The sequence below is a fragment of the Lytechinus pictus genome, chromosome 3 (assembly GCF_037042905.1).
Source record: "Lytechinus pictus isolate F3 Inbred chromosome 3, Lp3.0, whole genome shotgun sequence".
In the NCBI taxonomy this organism is placed as follows: domain Eukaryota; kingdom Metazoa; phylum Echinodermata; class Echinoidea; order Temnopleuroida; family Toxopneustidae; genus Lytechinus; species Lytechinus pictus.
This window is the reverse complement of record NC_087247.1, coordinates 54,533,823-54,556,566: the sequence shown is the minus strand read 5'-3', so window position 1 is coordinate 54,556,566 and position 22,744 is coordinate 54,533,823. Positions and strand designations below refer to the sequence as shown.

Here is a 22,744-nt window from a genome sequence, read left to right as displayed (position 1 = left end):
ATCTGTTCTTTACAAACATATCCGATATGTATTTAGGAAGTTGAGTGTTTACATGTTTAAATATGAGAATTGCACACATACTTATAGTCAATTAACTGGTATACATCTAATAGTATTGAGTTGAACAGTGGGCTAGAATGGGCTTGATAATGAGAAAGTGTAATTATTCTGACAACCCTCTTTTGCAGGAGGTATAAACATTTGAGTTTGGTTGGATGAGTATTTGCCCAAACAATATTACAGTAACTGAGATACGGTAAAATAAGAGTATTGTATAACATTAGCAAAACGGATTGAGGCAAGACATGGCGAAGTTTGCTGATGACACCAACATTTCTAGATATTGTTTTGTTAATTTGAGCTATATGAGTTTTCCAATAGATTTTCGTCAATAGTAATACCCAGGAATTTGGTTGAGGTAACACGTTTGATATAGTTTCCTGACATTTGCAATTTAAATGAATCGAGGATATCTGCTGATAAACGTCGATATTGGGAACAAAAGTATATGTAGTAAGACTTATCAGCATTAATTACCAATTTATTACATTTAAACCAGTTCATATAAAGAAGTAATGTCATTTGAAGTAAATAAAATATTGGTGTCATCAGCAAATAAAATGAATTTCAATTTATCAGAACAAAAAGGCAGGTCATTGATATATATCAGAAAAAGGAGGGGCCCGAGGATCGACCCCTGGGGCACGCCGCATGAAATCTCTAATGGGTTGGACAAAATATTGTTAAAAGAAACATATTGAATTCTATTGTACAAATAACTTTCAAAAACCACTGAAGTGGTAATCCTCTTATTCCATAATTATAAAGTTTTGAAAAGTCAATGGTGTCGAAAGCTTTGCTTAAGTCTAAGAATACTCCAATAGAATAAAGTTTTTTATTGAAAACATTAATTAAATAATCGTGTAAATCAATGACAGCCATTTCGGTTGATACATTCTTTAGGAAACCATATTGACATTCATTTAAAATTTCACTAATCAAATAATGTGAGCGTGGAGCGCGAGCTAAAAATGTTTGATATTCAGACCTAAAAAGGGACATTATAAGCAAAATTTTGTTATCATGATACGTAAATGTCTCGCTAGACAAACAATACGAGCGCGAAGCGCGAGCTAAATTTTTTTGTATACATAGACCCCAAACAGGGACATTTAAGGACTGTATTTTAGGAATCAATTAAAGTATATATATCTCACCATATTCATCTAATGCGAGTGCCAAGCGCTTGCTGATTTTGTTAGAATTACATCTAAACACACTAAGCACCTGTAGTAATTAATTGTAATCATGATTAACATACGCATCTCACTAATCAAATATTGCGAGCGCGAAGCGCGGGATGAAAATTTAGGAAATTCAGACCTGAAGGGGTGCAGTTTAAGGCTTGTTTGTCGGAATTCACGAAGACCATACGTATTTCACTAATCAAATGATGCGAGCGTGAAACGCGAGCTGAAATTTTTGTATATATTGACTCCAAACAGGGATATTTGAAGGACTATTTTTAAAGGAATCCATTGAGAGTATACATATCTCACCATAGTCATCTAATGCGAGCGCCAAGCGCTTGCTGATTTTGTTAGAATTACATCTAAACACATGAAGCACTTTCTGTAGTCATTGTAATCATACGCATCTTACTAATCAAATATTGCGAGCGCGTAGCGCGAGCTGAAAATTTTTGATATTCAGATCAGAAAAGGAACATTTTAAGGACTGATTTTAGGAATTCACGAAGAGCAGGCATATCTCACCAATCCACTAATACGAACGTAAGCACGGACAGGAAATGTTTCATATTAAGACCCACTAGTGTACCTAAGGGGGGGGGGGCAAATTCCCCCCCCCTGACGAGTCACAACTCATGCAGGGGACGTACCCCTGCCCCCGTGACGATTTTTTTTCTGGTACGAAATGTCCTTTATTTGTGGTTGAAGACCTTTTTTTTTTGCTTGTCAAATTTTTCGCGGACGAAATATTTGCCCCCCCCCCCTCTTGGAAAATCCTGGGTACGCCGCTGTTAAGACCTTAAAATTTGGCAATTACTGTAAGTAGTCATGAAAAAGAAGCATGTGTCACCACATAAAACAATAATAAAGGGTCAGTTTAAGCACTGATTCAAGCAATGTGTAGGAAAATTGTGAAGTGGACATATGGATCGCTCTTAATAAATGATGTGAGCGCGAAGCGCAAGCTGATATTTTTATCATTTTTATTTTGACCTGGGACCTAGACATTCTAAGGACATATTGTCATCACATGAAAATGTTGACTTTTTTCTATTCTATTTCCTAAGTGCGAGATATTCCATTATGAAAGAAAGGACATTTTAATTATTATAGGAATTCATGAAAATGTTATTTTTGTATTTATTAAACTAGTAAGCCTAATGACATCTCGACATTAGTTGATATTAATTCCTGAAAACTGGATAGTTTAAGCACTTTTGTAATTATGAATAGGATGCATGGGTTAATATATTTTTAACAAATAATTGAGAGCGCAAATCGCGATGTCATGAAAAGGGGATTTTAAGTAGTTTGTTATAGAATTGCTTATTATTATAGAGGAAATTATTGAGGTATACATTATTCACCAATCAAAATGCGAGCGCGCAGCGCTGGCTGAGAGGTGTTGACAATCAAACCTGAAAAGGGAAATTTTTAAAACTTTATACACGAAGAGAATAGGTACCTGACCAATGAACTAACGCGAGCGCGGAGCGCGAGCTGAACATGTTGATACTGTGACAATAAAACGGACGTTTTGCAGAACACTTTTTGAAAATCAATATAAATCAAACAAAATAATGATAGCTCGATGTCGGAGCTGAAATATGTTTTGTATATTGACTTAAAAACTTCATAACTTAAACTCCATATGAGCCTATTGAGGAAGAATCTCATGTAGCCCTATCTCATCAAACACACAATGCGAACGCTAAGCGCGAGCGAAAACTTTATATAGTGACATGAAAGGAACCATAGAGATAATTAGTATACATCTCTATGGTCGGAACGTCAAAAATTTTCCGCTCGCGCTGGCGCGCGCCCATTATTTAATTGTTGAAAACCGTCTTCATAACTGCAAACAGTCCTTATAACAGCTACATTAAGATTAATTACCTTGGTTTATACTTTAGATATTTCTGCTCGTATGTGCTTCGTACTCGATCGCAATTATCTAGTTACATATACACCCATCTTAATTGTTCAGGACTCCATAAACATTGCCCAGAATGTTCAGTGGCGTAACAGGGGTCGGTGGCCAGGGGGGGCAAGAGCCAAAAATTTCTCGGTCATATCATGGTATGAACAGGATTTTTTATGATTGAGCCCCGAGCATTAGGGCAAAGCTCAATGCGTGATAAGTATCCCCCCCCAAAAAAAAAAGAGGGGGCACAGCAGTGCGCGCGCAGCAAAAAGTTGCTTAATATAAGTCCCGAGCGAGCGAAGCGAGCGAGAAAAAAAAGAGCTTTTCATGAGAATCTAACTTTGAGATTGATTGTGACATGGTATTCAGAAAATAACATCATATCTTACATCTTCCTTTCCTTTTCTTTCATCATTTCTTTTATGTTCTCGGTTGTAGAACTTTTGGGGGCCAGTGCTATGCGGATCGGGTCTGGGGCAATGGCGGCCCAGGATTTTTAACCTCGGGGGAGGCAAAAGAACATTTGGGGGCGGGTCAACACACAAATATTTTGCCTATTTCTCAAAATCGAGCAAGAAGCGCGAGCTATTTGTTTTTAATGTAGACCCTATTGACTTGAAAAGGGACCTGTTAAGGACTAGATGTTTGCATTGGGTCATGAAGTTGATACCTCACGAAATAAATAATGCGAGCGCGAAGCGCGAGCTGAAAATTTCTAACATCCTGAGATGATAACTGGACGGTTTATAAGCACTTTTTGTAATCATGAACTGGATGGCTATCTAATTAAACATTTGATGCGAGCGCGCGTAGCGCGAGCTGAAATTTTTTATTTATGAAAATTATGAATAGGCAGGATGCGTATCTCGCCAAAACGAATAATAAAAACTCTAATCACGAGAAGCATATTGACTTGACAGCTTGCCCCCCCCTGCCCCCCGCCTGTTACGCCACTGAGAATGTTCAATTTCCAGGACAAATACATGAAATTTCCACACACAAAAAAGCTCGCAATTCGCGCTCGCACTATATTGGGATTATTGCATTTTTTTAAATAAGAATACAGTGTCAAAGTGTACACTCTAAATTACAGGGATTTAAAACAAGTCCACATGGACTGTAGTTAGGGACCAATCGAATTCCGGATTTAGTTTGAATCCTTAAGATTCATTTTTAAATCTCGAAAGATTTAAATTTAAATCATTTGAGATTTAAATTTAAGTCGTTAGGATTAAAACTAAATTCAGAAATCGATTGGTCCCTAGCTACAGTCCATCTGGACTTATTTTAAATCCCTGTAATTTAGAGTGTATGTAGGACTATATGGGTGAAAAAAATTCGCCCCCCATATTGTCAAAGGCTCAGATCCGCCCTTGTCAATGCACACTTTTAACAAAAACTTGTGAATTTTTGCATATATGCCTTCCCCGGCGGCCGCCCCCCCCCCCAAAAAAAAAATATATATTACCCGATGGACTGTCCAGAAAACGCCTTGCAAAGTTGCAATGAATTTCTACTATCGAAATCATAGTGAAAAGCGTAGCCCATTCAATGAAAATTTTCCCATTTAATTGTCTGGGTAAATAAATAAAATAATTGAATTTCATGACAGTTCCAAAAATTGCCAATTTTGAACTCCATATGGGACACGCATGCACCATGGCACGCACGGGATCCCGATTTCCGACTCAACTTGTAGAGATCAGTGACGCATGGACGGTTTTGTTGCAACGTCCCATAATAGCCTTTTACCAGTAAATTGTATAAATGTGTCAGATAATATTCTGATGATACATGAATTCAAGTCTATTAGATAGGATTAAGACATATGTAATTAGCACAAAATAGACAATTTCAATTAATAAAATGGAAAAAAATAAATTGTTACATCCTTTGATAATTTAAATTATTTAGAATACAGGATCTGACGCCCAAAGCCAAGGCTCTAAATGCCGACGTGTACGTGTATTTGTCACGTGACCAAGCCCTTTTCATATGTTGGCCGTGTAATTTGGAGTGAGTCCTCTGCAGAAGAGCCGTATTTACCAAGGTTTCTCTCTTGGTTTCCCCTCTTTTCCATCTGATAACTTCCAGAAAAAGAAGCGATCATGGGTAAGTATATTTCCATGTATATATTATATAGGATTAATATTGATATCGACTAAAAATTACGAAGACGAAGTGCGGCAGCGAGCAATCGACGCTGAGCTTTCTTCCTGCACTGCATGTCATGACTGTTGACGTGCATACCGACTGTAATTAAATAATAGTAATATGTGGCGCACGGCCAATATGGGAGACTGTCTCCCATGATAGTTTATCTCCAATATCAGAGACTTATGTAAAGAATTTGGGTATTCAATTTCAGAGACAGTTTCCAGTTTGGGAGACCAATTTCCTTTGTTACATTTGCTGCAGAAAGAAAAGGATTAACGTACCTTGGCGGCAAAAATAAAATTAAAAATGTGATCTGATATTATTATTAATGATTAATTAGAATTAGATTCCTCATGTCTCATGAAAATTACCCCTTTTCACCGTCTACTTTAAAAATTCACTGTCTACTTTTGTTTTGATAAGGATTTTTGTTGTCATCCACACACAAAACAAATGGTAGCTATCACAGTATACTAATACTAACCTCGCAATACGTGTGAGTGATCACAGCCGGGTGTTGTGGCGTGCGCCTGTAATCCAAGCTGTAGGGAAGTTACAAATTGATGCAGAGGTCTCAGATGTAAATAATCATATCTGATTGATACACGTCTGGCAAAACTCAAATACACACACACACAGCCGGTTCGAGATTACGACACTCGTATCTGTCATGTCACCGTGTTAAATTGCCGAGATCAATTAGCCTAGGCCTAGGCCTACATCATTTTTTACAAAAACTCAAATAAAAAAAAAATAAAAATGGTATGTAAGGGAAATAAGTTTTATGGTATACAAAATTATTAGGCCTACATTTAAAATTAACATCTGAGGTCCATAATAATCCATTTTACATAGACGATCTTGTCACGTGTACATCCCCCAAAAAGTCGCAATCTTGAAAATACCAAGTTTCGCGGGATCTGACTTCCGGGTTTTATTTTCTCTCTCATATCGTCGCTATTCGATGAAACATAAATTTTCTTTCTTTTCGAGCATGATTCCAAGTTCGAAAAGGTCTTTTGATGCAGAAAATATGAAATGGGTGTTTTTAAAGTGATTATTCATTTTCATAATTCATGCATATTATCAATTTTTGTTCGGCCTTTATCTTTCATTTCTCAGGCGACGTTTTCTTGATGCTGATGTATGAATTAGGGAAGGTTTTTTCTTTGGGCGATGGTCATTTTCCGACTTCACAAATGTGTCGCATATCACCCTCAAAGCTTAAACGCAAGGCGATGTTGGATAAATGAGTCATTATTTTTCTCGAGTTTGAGCGAGGATGAACTGGCATTAATAATGACCATTTTGAAAATTTTGTTTGATATAAATAACATTACATACCTCTATGTCGCATTCTACTTGTGCAGTGAGGTGAAATGAATGGGTCAACCGGATCGAGCTCTGTGTCTCTAGTGCAGTGGTCACCAGTAGAACATGTATAAGAGCTGGGAATCTGCACGTGGCGTGTGTGTATGTGTGTACAATTACAATTCGAGTAAAGCCAAAGGGGCAGGGTAGGAATTTATTTCTTTTTTTAGGGGCTACTTTTTTTTTACATAGGGGCTACCACTGAACATCTTGGGGCTATTTTCTAATTCATGGGGCTACTTTTTTATCGCATACCAGCAATTACCTTTTGACATTCCGAGACTCACTGTGACGCCTAAAAGCTCAGAACATTTTTAACTGTAATTACTGTAGGCTACAGGCCTTGCAATAAACAACAGTGATCCCACCAGAGCAGTGGCGTACCTAGGATTTTTCACAGGGGGGGGGGGCCCAAAAATGTGACAAGCAAAAAAAAAAAAAGGTCAATTTTCAACCACAAATATAGGATTTCGTACCAGTATCTCGATTTGGAGAGGCTTCTGGCGCTGGCTCTGGCCATTTGGTAGAGCCAGGTTGAACTCGAATTAGAAACTTATCCATCTCGCACTCCGACTTGACGATGTCGATAATCAGCGCTGTCACAATCACCAGCTGATCGCATACAATTCTGTGCATGCCTAGTACACATACTATACCGTACGATGCACGTGGTCTCAGTACCAGCTGTGCAATCTAATCGTGCACGCGTACATGTACATAAGCCATGCTGCAAGTGCGTCAACAATTCTAAAAACCCCGTGCTAAAGACTATGCGTACTCCGCATCCCATATTGCATTGCGCGTTTATTCACAATCGCGAAGCTTCCGGTGTTACGGAAGGTTCGGATATTGCATCGACCGTTCAACTTAAAGCTGGCAAGGGCGATATAAAAGATGCGCTTGCTCCGCCGCCGGAGAACGTAATTATGTGAAGTATTTTTTACATTGTCGATGGTATTTTATTGGGACGATTCTGAAATAAATAGTCGCCCCAAAGCATTGGGTTTTGAGAATTTTTAGGGGCGATTTGGGCTGTCATGGGGGCAAAATCGCCCGTCGCCCCCGTGTAATTCCGACCCTGCAAAGGGGGTATGTTAGCTCCCTCTTGAAATATATTTTTTGACACCATGTGGGTTACATCAAGGATGAAAGGGGTATATCTAGTGCTGCAAGTCAGGCGGCATGTTCGGGTTCTGTTCGGTTCGGCAGGGTTCAGCAAATTTTTTCCAAACTTTGGTTCGGTTCGGGGTTCGGCAATTAATGCGCAATTAAATTATTAACATGTAAAACTCGTGATTGCCAACCCTCGGACAAATAATGATAACAAAATTCTGTCGTATATTTATAATAAATTTTGTTTCTAAAAAGAATGGTTATAAAAATTGCTGCATAACTTTCTTTTATTTATTTCAATCTTGAAACCAAAAATAAGAGTCATTTCTACTTTCATTTTTAAATTGAATAAAAAAAACAAAGAAAATAATATTGATAACGAGAGAATTAGGACAGAAACAGAATTACAAAGAACAGAATATTTTTTTGTTCATTGATTATTCCATGTAGATATGATCATGATCGATTACAATGCCATTGCAAACGCAGCTTCTCCGATTGGAAAGTGTTGATCGGGAATGTCTGAACAGTAGACAAACAACCTCAACTCAACTGTTTTTATACTGGTAAAATTCACATTCCAAAGAATATGAAATCTTTTAGAAAGTCCCTATTTTCTGAAAAGTGGTTAAATCTGGTCAATCAATTACTTTAAAAAGATAAAATATCAGTCCATTCTTGGTCCCGAAAGATCGACACTAGAGTGACTTCAAACATATTTCCAACACGAAAATGAGTACATGGGACTGTACTGTGTATTTTAGTGTTATGAAATCACTCGGCGTTGATCGTCAGAACCAAGACGGAACTGAAAATTTATCATTTCATTTTCAGTAAATGACCAGATTAAACCACTTTTTAGAAAATATTGACAATGGAAAAACATTTCAAATTCAGAATATGAATTTTACCAGCATAATAGCAACTGAGAGCAGGTTGTTTGGACTTCCTGTTTCAACTTTCCTTACCAACCACTTCCGGTTCACAATAAGGGAACATGCGTTGACTTGCTTTGAATTTTTATCTTTTCTGTTTTTTCTAACCTCATTCCTTCATCTCTTATTTATTTATCTTTAATATTGATATGTATATTTCAGAAGGTGAAATATACATACTTTACCATTACTTTGTCAGTCACAAGGAATGAATTTATGTCAGTTTTTTTTCTATTATTAAATACAAAACAATTACATGTACGCCCGATCACAATCATGATCGATTACAGTTATACGTAATTCAACTACACTTTTTAACCGAGTTTAGCTTAAAATATCCCCACATTTTATGAGAAAAATAAATAAATTCATGGTAATAAAAAAATTGAGACTGATAAAAATTCAATCAAAGACGAGACCGAAGCTGTCATACTTTGTCATTTACGAGGAATGAATTTATGTCTTGTCCTTTTTCTTAATTAAATAGAAAACAATTAGGTCCGATTACGATCACGATCGATTACGGCAATACGTAATTCAACCACACTTTTATACCGAGTTTAGCTTCAAATGTCCCCTCATTTAATGAAGAAAAAATATATTCATGTTAATAAAATATTCTTAAGTTGATAACAATTCAATCAAAGACAAGATGGGAGCTTAAATAGTGGATTTAAAAAATATTTTGTGTGGAATTTTATTGTGCACAATCACTAACCAATATTTTTTTTCATTTTATATTTAAATATATGTAGTCCCCGCTTTTATTCACATTATTTAGTAAAATAATTGTGCCTAATTTTATTGTACCGAACCATCGAACCAGGCCTTTGTGTTCGGTTCGGTCCGGTTCGGAAGTGCCAAGTTCGGCGAACATCCGTTCGGTTCGGCAGTTCGGCTACAGCACTAGGTATATCTCTTTTCAAATATAGTATCTTCACACCAGGGGCAGATACAGGATTTTATAAAGGGGGGGGGGGCACACTAATGTGTTTTAACAGCATTGAGTAGGAGTTTGTTAATCCAAGAGGAGATAAAGTAAAAAAGAGCAGGAGATGACAAAACTAACAGAGGGGATTGAAGACCCCTTTTTAACCCTTTCCTCTTCAGCTTCTTTCCCTTTCTCAAGTTTAGATCGAAAAGGAGAAAAGGTAGGAAGCTGAAGAGGTGGAAAAGCCAAGGAGGCTTACCTTTAGAATCCAATGTCATGTGATATAATGTCTTGTGTGTGTGTGATGGCTCATTCTAACACTACAGTTAGATACGTGTAGTATCCGTGCTCTCATAATTGATTATGACATTGGATTTTAAAGTTACTCCGGAAAAGGATGCCTGAGAAGATGAAGCGGAGCAGGAGGATTAAGAGGATGAGATGAAGGAGAAAGGGGATTATTGAGACAATTCAGAAGTCCCAAACAACGAATTTAAGACTTTAATGCAACATGTACGAAAATGGAGGATTGAAAGATCAATCATCAAAGGATAAAGAGTCCCCCCTCCCCTGAAACAGTTAATTTCAGTTAGTGAGGAAAGAAAAACAAAAAGGTGATATCAAAATGGATTCATGCATGCATGGAGGGGATTTTTTTTTTGGGGGGGGCAACCAATCAAGGAATGGTCTTCTTGTGTAAGTTGTGTCATAAAGAATAATTTTAGACAAAATAAAACATTGTGTGTGTGTGTGTGTGTATTAGAGTTTTGTCAGACGTGTATCAATCAGATATGATTATTTACGTCTGGGACCGACCTTTAACGTCACCATCCGAAAGACGTGACCAGGGCTCGAACCTCAAACCTCTGCATCAATTTGTAACTTCCCCACTGCTTGGATTACAGGCGCACGCCACAACGCCCAGTTGACAGATTGTTTTCCAGACCATGGCCTATGGGTCAAACAAGACACTCAAAGACTATATTTTGTAATCAGATATTAATAGGTGTTCTTTTTCTTTGCTTCAAACCTCCACACAGACTACAGTCACATTGGTATGTGGCTATAGAATGTGATTAATCTGCATGTATAAAACATTGCATGTTATGATGTGTAAAACTGTTTTTGATACCTCTTAAGATATTTGTGTTCTAGTATTTGGTGTGGTTTAATGATTAAAAATACGATATAGCCTATGCTTTGTGAGAAATGCACTATGATTTTTTTTTATTATTTTTCTTTATTGATTGACTTCTGTAAAGTAAGTATCTGGAGATTTTTTGAAATTTCTTGTAATTTATGCCTCATGCTGCATACATGTCAAATTAATTTTTAAAAATTTGTTTTACAGTGAAGTTTCTGGAAGTCCTCAAACCTTTCTGTGCAATCCTTCCTGAAATTTCAAAACCTGAAAGGAAGGTAAGTAGTCTGCACATTCAATATTTAAAGTGTATTTCTATTTTAGTTAATTATTTGAATCAAGATAAATTGCATAGACTATATATATATATATATATATATATATATATATATATATATATATATATATATATATATATTATTCAAACTTATATATACAGTATATATATTATTCAAATTCTTCAATTTTTCACATTTACTCTTATAGCTAGGCTTCAAGGTAGAAGAAATCAAACTATTTTTTTTGACAGACAGAGACCTCAGAAAGCTCAGAATGTAGTCAAATTTCCTTGTTTGAATCCAATTCACACAGTTTGTTGATGTTAAATGGTCGGGGAATACCAAGTTATTTGGAATATTGGCTGTTACCAATAATGTTATTCTTGTTAGTGCATTACAAATATGCAGTAGTTTTATAGTGAAATAGTGTGAAATGACATGATGTATTGTTTGTGCATGAATAATTAGTAAAAAAATGATTACAAGGGATTATTTGAAATTGAATGTTTTAGATTTCATTAGGTGAAGTATGAAAAAATATTAGTTTATTGCATCAACTCACAGTATGTTTTTCACAGTAAAACTTTGAAATTATCAAACATTGTAGTTTTTCATAGTTTGTTAGAAAGCGTTTGCTTTGTTAAAGGTCAAGTCCACCTTATTAAAATGTTGATTTGATTCAACTGAGAAAAATCAGACAAGCGTAATGCTGAAAATTTCATCAAAATCGGATGTAAAATAAGAAAGTTATGACATTCTAAATTTTCGCTTATTTTTCACAAAACAGTTATATGCACAATTTAGTCACATGCAAATGAGAGAATTGATGATGTCCCCCACTCACTATTTCTTTTGTTTTTTATTGTTTGAATTATACAATATTTCATTTTTACAGATTTGACAATAAGGACCAACTTGCCTGAACCATATAATGTTAAACGATGGTAATTCCACATGTTCAGGGAGAAATAAAACTTTGTTTCACAGGACAATGAGGAGAAAATTAGAATATATCATATTTCATATAATAAAATACAAAAGGAAAAGTGAGTGACTGATGTCATCAGTTCCCTCATTTGCATACCGACCGGGATGTGCATATAACTATTATGTGAAATTAAGCGAAACTTAAAAATGTCACAACTTTCCTATTTTACATCCGATTTTGATGAAACTTTCAGTGTTATGCTCGTTGGATTTTTCTCTTTTTATTTAAATCGACATTTTGTTGGGGTGGACTTGTCCTTTAATTTGATTCTGTTTATTCAACTCAATGTGAATTTTAGGCGGACATGACCTAAAACATCTTATTACTTGGATCAGGAGAGGGATAATTGGAAAATACAAAATATAATTTCTTTCTCTTTATCCTTGATGCCTCTTAGATGTTTTTTTTTCCTTTGCTTTTCATTGATTACTTACAGATTCAGTTCAGAGAAAAGGTGCTATGGACTGCCATCACACTGTTTATCTTCCTTGTTTGCTGTCAGGTGGGTCAAATCATTTATTATATTAGCTGTAATTCTTCAATAGTTTATTTTTTATAATTTCACAAATCACATGTCTAATATCACATGAATTCCTGGAGTCAGATGTGGCCAATAGTGCATGTAAACAAAAAATTGTCATAACCTGTACAGTTAATGTCCCGAGTATTGTGTAAACCTCTGTCAAAATATTGTACAAGTCATGCAATTTTTTTTTTTAGTACTACTTTCCACAGTCTACTGCCTAAATTTGTATTTGCTTCATCTTTGCAGTGAATGGGAAATTACCAGGTCTCTTTTTTATTTTCCAGTGCTCTTTTGAGCATTTTAATTGCCCTGAGCACCCTGTGTAATTTTGTCCCCTGGTACATGTAATTGTTGTCATCATTATTTGTTAAATACGGTCATATATATCACTGAGAAATATATATACTCTCATTATTTCCTCAAATGTACATGTACAAGACGTCTCTAAAATAAAGGCAATATATTTTCACTTGAGAGAACTGTTCTCAACTTGTATCTGACTGATATGATAATTGTGTCCCTTCTCTATCTTTGTCAGATTCCATTATTTGGAATCATGTCCTCAGACTCGGCGGATCCATTCTACTGGATAAGGGTCATCTTGGCCTCCAATAGAGGTACCCTGATGGAGCTTGGTATCTCTCCAATCGTTACATCAGGTCTCATCATGCAGCTCCTTGCTGGAGCTAAGATCATTGAGGTTGGAGACACTGCCAAGGACAGGGCACTCTTCAACGGAGCTCAGAAATGTAAGTGTGATCAGATTTCATGTCATTCCTTTCTCACTTGTGGGGTTAGAAAGAGGAGTGAGCTGTCAAGGAGATACATGCTGAGAAAAATGACGAGACCAGGGGGCATTTCATTGAAAGTTTTGACAGTAACTTTCGCAGACCAATGTGATCTTGTGTGCTATGAATATTGTATCCTCTCATTTGTCAACAAGAATTTCATGCCAGATGTTCTTGGTATAAAAGTGTGATAGAACCAAATTTGGATAAGGTCACATACATGTATCACCATGTATACCAAAATAGTTATCATTTATCAAGCAGGCTCTATCAAGTTGTCATTATTCTGTGAACATAATCTGTAGAACAATTATATGCTCTCTCACCAGTGTTTGGAATGATCATTACTGTGGGTCAGGCTATCGTGTACGTGATGACTGGTATGTATGGAGACCCTTCAGAGATTGGAGCCGGTATTTGCCTCCTTATCATTATTCAGGTTAGTTTTAAGAAATTTTATATTTTGATGCAGTTTCACAGTGCACATTTGTAATGCAGGTCAACCTAATACAGGTACCGGTTTGTAAAGGGCATCTTTCAGTTTCCTATGGATTTTGACTTGGTACTGAATTTGGTACAAGGCAATCCATACCATTAAGACCGCCTTGCCTGTTAAGACTCATTTCTTGGTTTCTCTTGGACAGTCATAATTTGTAGCTTTCATAGAAATTAGACTGACTTCCATTGCAAACTTACTAGACTGGAGGGATGCTCAAATGGCTAAATATAGCTTTTCCATATGTATTGAATATTTTCCTATGTCATGTACAGTATACATGTACAGGGATGCTGATTTTCAGACAAAAGTAGTAATTCAAACTATTTCAACATACTTGTATCTGTAGAAAACACCTTTTGTGTACAAATGGGACATTTTAGATGATTTTCCTGGTATCTTTAAAGTGAATTCTCAGTGACATCCCTGTTTCAATTTTGTATTTTCATCAGTTCAATGAATCTAAATATGCCAAATTCTTTTGAATGCACAATTTTCGAGAACTTCCAATTGGGTGAACTTCAAAGCTCAATAGCTAAAAATCAAGCACATGAACCCATATTATTTTTTGCATATTTGAAACATTCAGGTGCTCAATTGACTGTGCAAAATTTGGTGAAAATGACATGAATTTCATTTTAACTGTGGAACGTCCTTAAACACATTTTATTGCATCTTTTGGAGGAATCCTACAAAGTACCAAGTAATACCATCCTGGAGATTAGTATAAATAGAGTACGTTATCAGATAATTTTCGTCACTTGATAAAGAGTTGCAGCGGCACTCGAAAGCTCGTGAACTTGTAAGCTAGTGAACACTTTTTGCGAGAGTGATCACGAATTTCCTAGAAAGCCAGTGAACACTTTTTGCGAGAGTGATCACGAATTTCCTTGTTGACCATAGTAGATTGCGAGACAAATGAATACCCTCTAGCGATTATTTCAATCCGCAATAATGAACCTATTTAGTAATACCATGTTGTTTACTTCTTACATTGCAGTTGTTTGTTGCCGGCCTGGTTGTTTTATTACTGGATGAGTTGCTGCAAAAGGGTTATGGTCTTGGTTCAGGTATCTCACTCTTCATTGCAACCAATATATGTGAGACCATTGTATGGAGAGCATTCAGTCCTGCCACAGTCAACACAGGACGTGGTAAGTATGTTTATTATGTCAAGTCAACCTTGTATTAACTCTAGTCAAAATATAATCTAGGTTGTATAACTATTGACATGTCCCCTGTTTATATTTTAATTATCAGCAGGAAAGCATGTTCATAAGCCTCATTAGATTTGACTAGCCAGCTTACAGGGATGCTCTGGGATGAAAATATTTATATATGAATAAATATAGTAAAATTCGCAGAGATAAATGCTGAAGATTTCATCAAAATCTGATAACAAATAGTGAAGTTGTGGAAAGTTTAGCAATATATTGTGAAAACAGTTATATGCACGTCATCATGAATATTCATTAGATGGGCTGATGATGTCACATCCCCACTTTCCCTGTTCTTATGTTATTCATGAAATCATTATTGTTTCATTCTATCATACATGTGTGAATGATATGTCTGCCTTGTAATGAAATAAATTGCAGGAATGAATATGTAATATGCACTTTAGCAGTTATTCCAATAATTTTGGTTCTTGAAGGAAAAAATTTGAATAAACCTAATTTCATATAATAAAATACATAATAACAAGTGGGGATATGACATCATGAGTTTGCTTATTGAATATTCACAAGGACATGCTTAGAAATGTTTCACCGGAATAATGCAACTTTAAAATGCCATAACTTTGTTATTCCTTCATCTGATTTTGATCAAATTTTCAGTGTTTTGTTTGTCTGATTTTTCTCAATCTGTTCAGATCATATTAATTTCAGCCTAGAGTACTCCTTTAAACTTGTTAGTATGATTTTCCATGATGGCTTAACTTCCAAATCACTCTCTGTCATTGCAGGAACCGAGTTTGAGGGTGCCATTATTGCCCTCTTCCATCTTCTTGCTACCCGTCAGGACAAGGTACGAGGTCTCCGTGAGGCTTTCTACCGTCAGAACCTACCCAACCTGATGAATCTCATGGCTACAATCCTCGTCTTTGCTATCGTCATCTACTTCCAAGTTAGTACATTCAATATGTATTCATTTGCTATGACGCTATCTCTGTTTCAGCAACTGTCCTCTCATAAGCTATTTAAATCCTTGCATCTGATTGGTTGAGAAAAAATGTATTATTAAAAATCAATGATGAGAAACTTCAATAACCGCCCCTTGAATGCTGAAAAGGCAATTTTTCCATGATATTCTATGTAAATTTCATACAGGATTAGTTGGTTCTTTTTTCAGATTTATCCTTGGTATTTGTCATTTTAGGTTTATTTTCTTTTTAATAACTTTTACCAACTGTTTGTTTCTTTTTCAGGGCTTCCGTGTTGATCTGCCAATCAAATCAGCTCGTTACAGAGGACAGTATAGCAGCTATCCCATCAAGCTCTTCTACACCTCCAATATTCCTATCATTCTTCAGAGTGCACTTGTTTCAAATCTTTATGTTATTTCACAGGTAATGGGATATCAAGTATTTTGTGTTTTCATTGAACTAGAGGTGTTGTTGCCCAGTGCAATAAAGCTTTCCACTGGAAATAGTTATTGAATGGACCCCCACTGTGGTACTTGTGATTGCCTTATTTTTACCATACGTAGGGGAAATAGTGATGTGTGTGGGTTTTATTAAGAATCGATAATTTACCAGAGCTTGATTTTCATCAGTTTTCCAATGTGAACAGATGATCAAGAAAGTAGAATTTAGTGGATATCACTGAAAGTGCAAAATTGAAATTTGATTTACTTCTATAATGAACAGTCACAGTTGTAATAAGTAGATGATTTACATGTTCAGACTAATACACATATTCTGTACAAACCTTATTTCTGATATTGAGAATAAATCCAATGGTCAGTTAAATTTTAAAATATTTGAACAGTGAATCCTTTCATGTGGCTGCTGAAAGAAAGCATATCTTGATAGTTCTCTATATGAGGATGTAAAATCTAAATTTTTTCACAATGATATATGTATATTTTATTTTACAGATGCTTGCTGTTAAATTCAGCGGGAATTTCTTTGTCAACTTACTTGGTGTTTGGGCTGTAAGTGTTTTTGTCATTCTTAAGCCTGTCTTTACCTTAGGCAGATCCCCTTATTGTGGCAACAAGATTCCAAATCATTTCTTCTTCCTTTACCTTTAATAGGCAGATCCCCTAATTGTGGCAACATGATTCCAAATCATTTCTTCTTCCTTTACCTTAAGCTGATCCCCTAATTGTGGCAACATGATTCCAATTAATTTTTAGATTAAATATGAAAGTGTTTGCCCTAAAACAGGTATTGTGTTGTGTAGGATATGAAATTAAGATATGTGATTTTACATTGAAATATGTTTTGACTGGGTCCCCGATCAAAATGATATATCTATTTTTTCATGTTTGTTAAAAACCATTTCCAAAGCTTTGAATGAGCTGAAATTTTTAGGATATAATCTGTTTGTAGCCTTTCGATATATCCATTTGCTAGATTTGAAAAATAAATGCATGAAGAGCCTTTTTAAGAGAAAAAATAAAAACATCTCTTAGAGAGGGCACTTGATGTGAATCAATGTCAAATTTGCATGATTACATAAGAATTTTGGATGATACATTATATTTCACATTATTGACCCTTTACCAAAACTATATCCAGGCTTTGATTGTCCCAGTAAATGAAATTGTTTGTTAAGTGTTTATAGCTACCATTAATAGTCTCACCTTTCACATAAATGTAAATATATATTTCTTAGTTAGAAATTGAAGCCCTGAAATGTGCACTAGCTGTTGATTTTCAGTCTTTTTAGTGAGGGGATTTTCCAGCCCAGTTGTCTCCATGCAATATTCATGAATACAGATTTTATTCAGTTGGGACTTTATCTTAGTATTTACTAAAACATCTAACCTTTTTTCACCTGTGTGTTACTGCTGCTTTGTTTGTTTACATCCACATACAGAGCAGAATAAAGCACAGGTATATTAAGTTTCATGTTTGCTCTGATTACTTTTATGTCACATTAACATATATGATATACATCTGAGCAACAGGACATACACCTACCCTTTATTAAAGCTAGTCATCACACACAGTCACTTTTTTGCTGCCGTGTAGTGAGAATAACAAGTTGTTAACCCAATATTTTTTTTCCTGAATTTGAAAGCTACAATGAATTTGGATTGTTGATTTATTGAGCACATTTTTCTTTCAAAGACTGATGACATAGATTTGTCATGTAGTTTTAAATAGGCTTCTCCCTCCCATTGGAATTTCTAAAGACAGTGTTGAAACCAATCTGTGTTACTCTCATGTCCTGCCAATTTTGCATGTTGAGCTTAAATTTGTTTCAAATTGTTTACACATGGAAGTTTTACTGAAAAAGTTTTTAACTGTTTCTTTTTTTTTACCAGTTTACTCAAGAGATAGCCTTTTCTTATGTAGTATGTCTAATTTAATGAATGAATATATTTTTGTTTATTAGTATATTGATAGCTGTCGTGGTAGTATAATATCCTCATAACACATCTTCAACTCTCTGTTTAATTGATACAGGAGGCTGGTGATGGGGGCCCTGCCCGCTCTTACCCTGTAGGTGGTTTGTGCTACTACATGTCACCTCCTGAGAATATCACCCGCATTGTGAGTGATCCTATTCATGCCGTGGCATACATTGTCTTCATGTTGGGCTCATGCGCCTTCTTCTCCAAGACTTGGATTGAAGTCTCAGGATCATCTGCCAAGGATGTGAGTTGTTTCTTCTACACATCTCATGATTCCTCCATTTCAGACCTGAATATGCAAAATCTGTGTTATTAACATCTAAGTCCAACAGATTTTTCATTTTTGAAAATAAATTTTACTTAGGCAAAGTTATCTGTATTCTAAATTTTGGAGGCATAAATTTTGACTCTGCTGTCAAGGATCCACTTAAATTCTTGTTTGTGCAGAATTTCTATGCGGTGTTAATGAACTATTATATACATTTTGGAAACATGTATTTTGATCTCTGCAATATTACAAAGCAAGCGCAGTTGAGAAAATATATTCAATTTATTGTTGCTGTAAAAACAACAAGATTCCTGGAAATGAGACCATAATAATGTGTTAGATAGGAGTGCCATTATGTCTCATTAATATTATGAAAAATGATAATTTGGTTCTTTTTCTTGTTGTTGATCAAGGTTGCTAAACAACTAAAAGAACAACAGATGGTGATGAGGGGACATAGAGAGAAGTCAATGATCCATGAATTAAACAGGTAATCTTTCAGAGTTTGTTACTTTGTTTTTAAGTTCAATTCTTAGGTCGAACTGATTACCCCCAACAATATTTAAGCTTCTTTTCAAGGGATCTGACTGTTGTGAAATCTGTTAGTAATGATATGAGGGCATAGTATGGATGATAGAATGAGTTCAGGTTATAAATGTCATATGAACACCATGGATGGGATGATTGGAAAAGACAGTTGATTATTCTAAATCAAGTAATATTTTGTTCGTTGGTTTTGAGAAGCATTTAAGAAATCATGCTTGATGTAACTTCTGAAGGTTTCTATGGCGAAGAAGAATACTGTAGTTGGTTTCACGGTACACCTTGTATCTTTCTTGGGAAAGTGGTGGTCCTGAAAAGCTTGGGTGGTCCTTTTCAGGACCAACACTTGCCCAAGAAAGATACATGGTGTGCCGTGAAACCAACTACACTAAATCATGCTTGACTTTTAATTTACACTTTGTTCTCACTGAGTATTGTCTAGATTCATGACAACTGTTTCAGTAATGACAGAAGTGCAATTGTTATCAACAGATATTGCTTGGTGAATTTCAACTTTACCTCTGTGCACAGGAAGCGCAAAATGTTTAATCTAAAGTTGTTGTCCATACCTCTCCTATGTTTGCCCCCATTGAAAATTTCTTGAGTAAATGAGCAATAGACTTATTTGTCAGCAAATCTAAATTTTACGCATATGTTTTTGTATGACAGTTGTCTTTGACAGTGTTGAAAGCTTACCGGAAATTGCAGCAAATGTTTTTAGATTGGATTTCATAGATTGTACTTAATTCATTATGTAAAGTAATGGATCAATTACTACCATGTCTCTAGAAAGAAATATTCATAAATGTAAACATATGGAGCTTATTAAGAAACTTGCATTTGATTCCAAATCAAGCATAATTTCAAAAGTAAATCACAAATCGATTGAATAAACACAAATTTGTAATTGATTTGCACTCACTTTCCACTCAATCACTTAATTTGCAATTGAATGTAAGTTTGTTGCAATGCCCCATTAGTCTGTTGGGTAGAAATATAGTTGATTGCTGACTTTTATCCTTAATTGTATCAATAGGTACATCCCTACTGCAGCTGCCTTTGGTGGTCTATGTATCGGTGCACTGTCTGTATTAGCTGATCTCTTAGGAGCCATTGGCTCTGGAACCGGTATCCTGCTAGCTGTCACCATCATCTACCAATACTTTGAGATCTTTGTCAAGGAACAGAGCGAGATGGGCAGTATGGGAGCATTACTCTTCTAGCATTAATTACTCTTAGAATAACTAAATAATTATCAAACTAGGATAGGTATTATATTGATAGTTTGATTTGGATCGCATGGACCAAATCAATAGGGTGCATCCTGTCACTCTAAACCCCATATTACAGGATTGGTTTGCTGCTATGCATTTTAAGATGAGCCTATGTTTATCATTGGGTCATCTGACATTAATGGAAATAATACATCAGTTCACAATTGGCACAATACCTGTTGATTTTTTTTAATATGAGGGTTAAACTTCTGATGTAGCCTTTCAAGCCTTTGCCATGCATGCTCGATTCACTTTTTACAAGAACTGAAAATTAACCAGTTTATCAGGCAAGTTGTTTTCAAACTCCTAGTTTCTAATATAAAGAACTATACTGTAAATAATGAATGTCACAGTGCTGTTACTACATATCTTTTACTTCTATTTCCATGTTTACTCTTTTCTTTTGTCTTTACTCTTCCTTTTGGAATGCAGTGAAAAGTAAATGTCATTCTTTGATTCAACACTTTCCAGTGCATGGATATCCTCAATCCAACTTGGATATCATTGTGTATGTTGATTACTTGTAGTGATTAAGGTAATTTAATGGTCCAGATTTGCTCTATGTTGGAGGAGTACGGCAGGGATTCTCTTAATCTCTGTGTCAAAATATAACATGTGCATGTAAATTATGTAAAATTATGTGGCTGTGTATTGCCGAAATGTATGGTTTTGTTATTGAAGCTATGATTGGTCAATTAGATTACATATAATGATGCACAAGATGAAATCTTGGTAAAGTAGGGGTGGCTGGGACATTTTTTTTTTTTTGCTCCAATGAAATGAGTGTGCAGCACTTGTAAAAAATAGTACATTTCATTCCAAACAAATTTTAGCGATAGTTGATAGTCAATAATGTCCATTGTGTAGTGTCCGTATAAGGGAACTGGGGAATTTTTATAGTAAAACTTAATCAATATTCGCAAGTGTTCTTACTACTTGTTTTACCCTGCCAGTTGTAGTTTTAAAATGTTTTCTAATTCAAATTACAATAGAAAATAAATTGTATATAAATACCGGGCCATTTTATTTTTATTTGATAGCACTGGTCACAATGCAATTACCACTTTATCCCAATTTATTTCTTTTCTTTACCTCCATTATGTACTGTTTAAGTGCATATCTTAACATTTCTCTGCCATCTATTTCAGATAACTACCATTTTGTCAGAGGTATATTGTGTCTGAAGTAGTGATAAAGATTAAATTAAAATCTTTGGACAGTTTACAAACATGTGAATGTTTATTTTATATGTGTGTGGAAGAGAGAGAGAGTACAGATGAATCTGCCCGAGTTGTATTTCTTTGGACCACAGAAGCCAAACTTTGATTCGGAAGAGGTAAATAACATGTTTTGCACAACCCAATATGAAAATTGCTTCAAAATTATTAGACATTTGGTTTATGCGGACTCCATTGTATCAATTATGTATTATTCATGTATGTTTTCCATAAGCAACCACAGGTAACTCTGCTTAAGTCAACCTTCCATAAGTTGAATATTCGCTTCAATTGAAGCAAGTATTTTAGACCACATTCAAAATATGTTATATACCTCTTCTACATAAAAATTTCTCTTCACTCTAAAAGGCCCGGGGGGGATCAGCCCCCCCTCTATTTTTTTTTTGCCCACGAAAATTTTCAACCGCGCTGCTTGCTTTTTACTTTTTAATCTCGCACAACTTTTGAGACCAAATTTGCAATGCCCAGGTACGCGGTTATGAAATTACGCAACATTATGTATGTGCATGTCAGACCCAAAACTGCTCAAAAACGTGAAGTCATGTACAAATCCAATGCAAATTGTGTATTTAGCCAAAATTCATAAATGTATCATTTCTACTTCTACTGATTAAACTTAATTTGTCTTGTTAATGATCAGAATTAAGTCTTCAACAATTTCCATCGAAAAAACAAAAACGAAATGTCGAAAAACAAAGAAATACATTTAAAAAAAAAAAAATTGCGATACCAATTTTTTTTGAAGTACTTTTGATCTGGATCCTACAAAGAGTTTGTGAATAAAAAATTAGCAGTTTTGGTGCAGTATGATAGTTGATTAGAGCAGATGTTTTATTTCATGCACAAATTAGCATAATTCATTAAATCTTATGAAATCTTATTTTTAAAAAATTAACCATGCAGCCTTGAAGATTTTATCGCACACTACCACCATGC

General features: G+C 35.3%; 1 protein-coding gene across 1 annotated transcript; it reads left to right on the top strand.

Moving 5' to 3' along the window:
- Positions 1-4,859: 4,859 nt before the first annotated feature.
- Positions 4,860-21,798, top strand: LOC129256980 (protein transport protein Sec61 subunit alpha-like 1). The gene is made up of 13 exons (XM_054895215.2): positions 4,860-4,928; positions 5,089-5,286; positions 11,033-11,100; positions 12,525-12,590; positions 13,153-13,363; positions 13,732-13,841; positions 14,899-15,052; positions 15,865-16,025; positions 16,327-16,467; positions 16,998-17,054; positions 18,538-18,729; positions 19,167-19,243; positions 20,333-21,798. Exons 2-13 carry the CDS (start codon positions 5,283-5,285, stop codon positions 20,517-20,519), a joined length of 1,428 nt encoding a protein of 475 aa, XP_054751190.1. The 5' UTR covers positions 4,860-4,928; positions 5,089-5,282; the 3' UTR covers positions 20,520-21,798.
- The last annotated feature ends 946 nt before the right edge of the window (positions 21,799-22,744 follow it).